The 6,789-nt window shown below is 48.1% G+C and overlaps 1 protein-coding gene across 1 annotated transcript in view; it reads left to right on the forward strand.

The window, feature by feature from the left end:
* SLC22A16 (solute carrier family 22 member 16) overlaps positions 1-6,043 on the forward strand; it is a 110,626-nt gene extending 104,583 nt beyond the window's left edge. The window contains exons 9-10 of the mRNA XM_021693350.1: positions 136-235; positions 5,834-6,043. Of these exons, the coding sequence (XP_021549025.1) occupies positions 136-235; positions 5,834-6,043 (310 nt within the window). The remainder of the gene's footprint in view (positions 1-135; positions 236-5,833) is intronic.
* The last annotated feature ends 746 nt before the right edge of the window (positions 6,044-6,789 follow it).

Genomic DNA, 6,789 nt, shown 5'->3' on the forward strand with positions numbered 1-6,789 from the left:
TCTCCCACCTTCCTCCTGACCAGAAGCCTCCCCCCCGCGCGCACGTGGGCTCTGCTCGGCTTCCGATCCGGCTGCAGTCTTTTTTTCTTTTTCTTTTCCTTCTGGCTGCCGTGTTAATGCTCCTCCTGTTTGCAGGTCGCTGGCCGTGGGAAGCGGCAGCATGGTGAGCCGTGTGGGAAGCATCGTGGCCCCGTTCTGGGTTTCTCTCTCCAGCGCTTGGACCTTCCTACCACAGGTGTGAATCAGAGAACTGAGACAGCAGAGAGGCGGAGCAGCTAACTGCCTTCTGTCTTTGTACTTCTTGGAAGCCAGTTTATAATTCACTTATGGCGGTTTATGGGAACTTTTATTACCAGCTCCGCGGTTGGTAAGGAGGGCGGTGGTTGCTGTTTTGTGTTGGGCGATCGCCTTTGGCCTCCCGTGAGCCGTTAAGTGCAATTGTGTCTTCTGTGGGAGGACCTCTGGCCACCCAGCTCCTGAGGCTGCGGAGGGAGAGCTCAGGTCTCCGTGGCCTCCCAGGCAGCTGGCCCATCCCGCCGTGGGCTCTGGGTTCCCACCGTGTGCCTGCGCGTCAAGGTGAATCCTGGAGGCTGCCTGCTGCTTGGAGGATGGAGAGGTTTAGGGGTCTGGTCTCCAGCTTACCTGAGACTTGACAGGCACTTCATGGGGGAGGCTTCTGGTCAGGAGGAAGGTGGGAGACAGGCAGGGGTGGGGGCTTAGGGTGCTGGGAGACTTAGGGGAGAGCCCGGGATCTCCGGCCCTCTCCCGCTTCCTCCACGTGTCCTCTCCTGGACTTCTTTGCCACGCTGTCTCTAGGCTGTCCTCTTTCGCCTTCAGTACTCCTCATTCTTTTTCTGGTTTTCCCTTAACTAGACTCATTCTCTGGGAGCCATCCGGGCTGTCCTCCCCAGTCCCTGCATGGATAACCTCTTTTCCTTTCTGACTTCCGTTCCACGCTGCAAACCCATCCTTCCCCTGGTCTCATGGATACTCTCCTGGAGTATCTCACGACAGAGTCAGGTTTTCCCAGATAGGACTGGTCTGTGCCTTAACGCCCGTGTCCTCTGCCCCCCACTTTGGAATAGAAGTCAGCGGCCTGCAGCATGACACTTGAGCATCTGTGTTTTATTTGCCCTGTTCTTCTATTCCCCCATCCTCCCCATCCATGACATCAAACCCTCACCTTCCTTCTCAAAACCGCCCCAGCTTGCTTGCTTCCAGTTCAATGGCCCCCACCTTCTGCCTCCCAGATCCTCTCCCTGCGCTTCCCCCGACCCCATCAGAAGACTTTGCCACACCACAGCTCTGGCCTGACTGCCACGTCACCTTCAGGGTAGAAGAAAATCCGAGCTCTGCTGGATATTGAAGTCCTTTCCAGATGGAACCCCTGCAAATCACCCGTCTTCTTTCCTTTCCTCACCCACTTCCTTCTCCGCTGCACCGCCCTCCTCCTGTGCCTCATCCCCTCTGCAGAGAAGCCTTCTCCCAACTGCCCTTGCTAAACTTGCGCGTATCTTGAAGACACAGAGCAAACCCCACTTCTCTGAGAAAGACACCCGGATCGCACGCCCCCACGTCTCCCTTCCACACTATCTGTGTAGCATTTCTCGTCTGCTGCTTTCCCAGCCCACGTGGAGCCACAGTCCGGCTTTATGGTCTGCACATGTGTCTTTGTCCCCCTAGTTAAGCTGTTGGACTCTGGCAGGACAGGGCACTTGGGATCCCAACTGCATCCGGCAAAGCATTTCCCTCTCTCTGTGTGCCGCTCATGTTATCACTTAATTGTTATTTTAAATCAAATAGACTGGCTTTTTAAAATTAGCTTTGTCTTCAGCAATATCATCAGCGAAATCATGGCTGTTATGCTAGTCGTATGTTTTTCTAAAGTAAAGTAACAAGATACTTTGTTCACCATAGAACAAAGCGTGTGGTGCTCTCTAAAAAAATCACCTTGCACACACAGGTGGTGTGCACCTACTCTTTGGGAATCATTGGCTTAGCCTGGATCTCTCTCACGTCCCAGTAACAGGCACTCGGTCAAGTTTGCTTAATTGCGGTGCTGGGATGCCAGCATCTCTCAGGGGCTGACTCTGAGGTTGAGAAGTGATACGTGCTGTCTGGCCTGCACAGGGAAGAGTCCACCATACTTTTTTAGGGCATGGGCTTTTCTAGAAGCATCTTCTTTGTGCTCTTCATTAAATAAATAGGAGATAAAAGTGGAAAAGGCATTTTTGAAACCAATAAGCTGAAACACACAGAAGAAGATAGATAAATCTATAAAAGCAAACTGCTATAAAAATACTAAAACAAAATAAAGATTTTGAAAAAAAAAAGACATCCATAATAGTCAATTAGGGGCTATGGAGTCAAAAGGGACTTTAAGTTTTATTTAACAGGCACTTAAATAGCACTTGTTATGCTAAACTACAAAAACTGGTCTTCATAGAATGCAGATTCATTTTACAGATGAGGAGACTGATGTGTAGAAAGTAATTAGTAGCCCAAGGTCACGGAGGTGACAGAACTTGGATTCAAACCCAAATACCATGCCTTTCACACAGGTTAAACAAACAGTACAAAAGGGAATGCAGAGAAATAAGGTCCTCCACCCTGACCCTGAGTGCCCCAGTCCCCTTTCCCCAAGACAACCTCTGTCAGCAGAGTCTTGTGTGTATTTGCAGAGATACTCTGTGAATATCCTTCCTCTGGATGCAACAGATGTTGCTTGTTGTTTTTAATGAGTAAGAAAATAAATTATAAAATTTCTCATTAAGCTTATTTATGGGTGTCAAACTTCCTAGGGAGCCAATATTTTCATTCGGAGGAATGGAAATGCTGATCTAGGAGATAAGTTCATGTTTTTTTCTTTCAAAAAGAAGCACGTGAAAATCACTCATTCTGATGCTTTTATTATCGACCATTGTTTTTGAGTAATCTAAAAAACAAGCGGACACTAATGCCTATCAGTTTTGTATTCTTCAATGAGTTTGGCAAAGACTTACTGAGTGTTGTTTTTGAACTAACTCCTTGTTAGGTGCTATGGAGCAGGGATGAAAGAAACAGCCTCTGTCTTGAGAAACGTCCGTCCAGTGTGGTGGGGAAGGCGGAAGAGCAAACCATCCCAAGCCCCAGAGATGAGGGCTGTACATGGGGAATGTTAGGGTTCTGGGTTATAGGAGAGGGCTACCAACCCATGCTAGGGCCAGAGGGGAGGCTTCCTGGAGGAGGGGACCTTCAATCTATGTCTGGAAGGGCCAGTAAGAGTCGGCCAGAGGAGAAAGAGAGAAGGGAATTCAAGGCAGGGGGAACAGGAAGGCAAAGGCTTACAGGGAAAAAGGAACAGGGCCAGTTTGGGTTTGGGGTCCAGCTCATTGCTCACACCAGGGTGGGTTATGGAAGTCAGGAATCATCTAGAAAAACAGGCAGGGATGTCAAAGGAGGTCAGAAGGGAAACGCCTTCGTGCTAAGGGTGACTTAGAGACAACAGGGTGGAAAAGTCGCATCCACAGGACCTGGTGACCAGCTGGGTGTGCTGCAGGTAGGGAGTGTGTGTGGGGGGGTGCGGTGCCAGAGCCATTCAGGAGGAGGGACAGGTTGACCTGGGGAAGGACAGTGCACTGGGATTGTGTGTGGTGAGTGGGAGGCCCTTGCCGCTCGGCCAACAGAGGCATCTGGGAGGCAGCTGCCTCTCCGGGTCTGGAGCTCAGGGCACAGGAGTGGGTGTGGGAGTGGGTTTATGAAGCGGTGAGGGGGGGTGAGCAGGCTCAAGGGCAGAGGAACAATGGCATTTTAGGTGTGATGGAAGGAGGGCCCAGGTGCTGCAGCCAGGGAGGTGGGGATGTGACCAGGACCCCGCAGCAGGAGAGGAGGAGAGAACGGCGGGAGAGGACGGCAGCTAAGAAGGAATAGGCCAGGAAAGGGTGTGTTGGGTTTGGCAGCTAGGAGTCTGTGGCCTGGGAAGAGCAGCTTCCGTGGACGGCAGGAGAGGGCCTGCGGACGGGCCAGCAACTTGGGCGGCGTGGGCCAAGGCTGGGGGCCTCTCTGGCTTCTTTGAATGATAGGGTCACATTTATCAACTGCTTACCGTGTGGACAGGTACTGTTTTAAGTGCCTTAGATGGGTCATTTAATTTAATTCGTTCAACCATCCTTTGAGGCAGGTACTACTCCTATTTCCATTTTACAGATGAGAAAACTGAGGAGCAGGAAGTTTAAGTAACCGAGTTCACACAGGTAGCAGGAATAAGTTCCCAGGTGGAGTGGGCACGGAGATTATAAGAACTGTTATTTTTGCTGAAGGAAAGTAACTGGTAGAAAGGAAAAGGTCAAAAACATGTGAGGAGGAGGGAGGGCTGTTGATAGAGGAACACTTACCCCCTCCAAACACCCCCCCCCCCACCGCCAGCCCTTGGAGGTGAGAAGCAGTGGGGTCTGGAGAGGGTAAAGGGGGAGCGAGAGGTGGGGAACAAGGGGTAGGGGCTTGTGAGGATGCTTGAGGGGGTGGAGGGAGCTGTCTGGGTGGCAGGAGACCAGGTCTTATGCTGAGAGAGAGGAGGGAGGTGGAGGGTGATGGGTTTGTGTCCTGCCTATCCTTCTCACTGCCAAGCCAAAAAGAAAAATCCAGTCCTGATTTGGTCCTTCCAGTGATTCTAGTTCTGGTTTAGACTTATTCAGTGGGTAGACCTGCTACGTCTGGAAGCACCAGAAGAGGCCTTTAAGCATCCTTTGGAATGTTGCTTTAAATTCTGTGACTGCTTCTAAGCTTGCTCAAGTATTTCTAAAAGTTAGGGTCATCAGAGTTCGGCAAAACAAAATAAAAACCCATCTTCCCGGGTCCCGTGTGTTACTGGGGCCTTGCATCAGGCCACCGAAGCACTGTGTGCTGCGGGTTTCTCCTTCTCCGAGGTTGTAAAAGCACCAAGTGTGTAGATCTGTCAGGAAAACCATGCCTTATTTTATTTTTATGGGCTCTTCCCAGGCAGTAATTTTGGCTGGAGGCGTTTAAATTATGTAAGGATGGAACTCACTTTTATAGACTGTGTAGAGATTTAGTTCTAGAATCCACCCAGGATCTTCATAAGGATCAACTGAGGATAGATATGCAGACTTTAATTCTTAATGCGAATTGCTGTTTTTTAAATTGAGGTAAAATTGGGATAATGTGATTTGCATTTTTAAAGGCAAACACCTTGGTGCTAATCTAAAAGGTTGCCTTTTTGGTGTGAGAATTTGGAAAGTAAAGAAATACTGAATTTTTTAGGAAATCAGATGGACCCTTACCCCCCAAAGTAGCAGTTAGTTTCCATTTGCCTTTGTTTGGTTCTCCCTAAATTCTGTAGGTTTTGGTTCATTGAAACATTCGTCTGTGCATTCATTCATTCATTTATTCATTCATTCATTCATTCATCTGTGTCATCTGTTGATATTGATCATGTACCGATTTGGGGGGCAGGGAAAAGTTTGACTAAGATAGTCTCTGACCATGAAGTCCCAACCCCAAGTTTCAATTGCTGGGTTTCTCTGGGGTCTGGGAAGATGGGACAGGGACTTTTTTCTCTGCGCAGTTCCTAGGATGGTGCCTGCAAGAGCACTGATCTAGACACCAACTGGGATTTACTGAGTAGGTCTCCATGGTGGTCAATGAATGGATTAACGAAGGGCAATCCTGCGGGACCGCATAAGGAACCCAAGGTTTCCCCGGGGAGTAAAAATGACAACTGTTGCATCCAATTTAATGTTATTGCCCTCTGAAAAAGTTCAGGAATTATTATTCTCTGAAGGATACGTTTCTTTCTCGATATGTCACTTATTATTGTTCTTTTAATTCCTTCTAGCTGCTGGTTGGGATTTTGGCCTTCATAAGTGGAGTGCTATCGCTAATGCTTCCAGAAACCATGGGGATGCCTCTGGCAACGACTTGGGAGGAGGCTGCCAAACAGGATACAGAAAAAGAGAGTTCAGGCAAATTATTTCCCACAACCAAAAATACTGTGTTGGAAAAAATGGAAGTCATTGACTCCGAGGTTTCTGGTCTTGGTGAATAAATGTGCTGTGTTTACTTTAATGACTTCATATTAGAGGAATATTATTCTCATCTCCTGAATGTCATTTGTATGTCTTTTAAAATTTTTTTGTAAGAAAATCTTAAGACAATTGTTTTGTAAAAGTAAAAGAAATAAAACCAAGATGAGAATTCTCATTTTTTTACACTGCTTTATTACTGCCATAAAAGATTTCTCCCTATTTGTTCTTAAATGTTATTGATTCTCAACCGTCCCCCTGCCTCCAGCCATGCAGGCCCGAGAGAGTATCACACCCTCCCATCAGGACCAGGGTCCCCCTGCCCCCTGGGGACTGGGAAGAGAGGGCATGGGAGCTTTCAACAAAGCCCCTTGAAGATTCTATTTCTGATATTCCTTCTCCTCTTACGAGAATCATAGCTCTAAATTCAAATTTTATTCAGAAATGCCCGGTCGGCGCACCTGGGTGGTGCAGTCAGTTAAGCGTCTGACTCTTGGTTTCAGCTCAGGTCGTGATCTCAGGGTCGTAGGATCAAGCCCCACTTTGGGCTCCACGCTCAGTGGGGAGTCTGCTTGAGATTCTCTCTCTCTCTCATTTAAATAAATCTTTAAAAAATGTCCTGTCAAAAAATGTTTGTCTTCATAATTTAACCATAAAAATAATAGCTACAGAAAAAGGTCTCTTGCTTCCCTGCACCCTGAGGCAAGAGGGCTTGAATGAGCATACAAATGTGTTTTGTGTCAGGTCTAGTTAAAGGGCACCTGTCTGC

Source organism: Neomonachus schauinslandi, chromosome 8 (genome assembly GCF_002201575.2).
Source record: "Neomonachus schauinslandi chromosome 8, ASM220157v2, whole genome shotgun sequence".
NCBI classification, from domain to species: domain Eukaryota; kingdom Metazoa; phylum Chordata; class Mammalia; order Carnivora; family Phocidae; genus Neomonachus; species Neomonachus schauinslandi.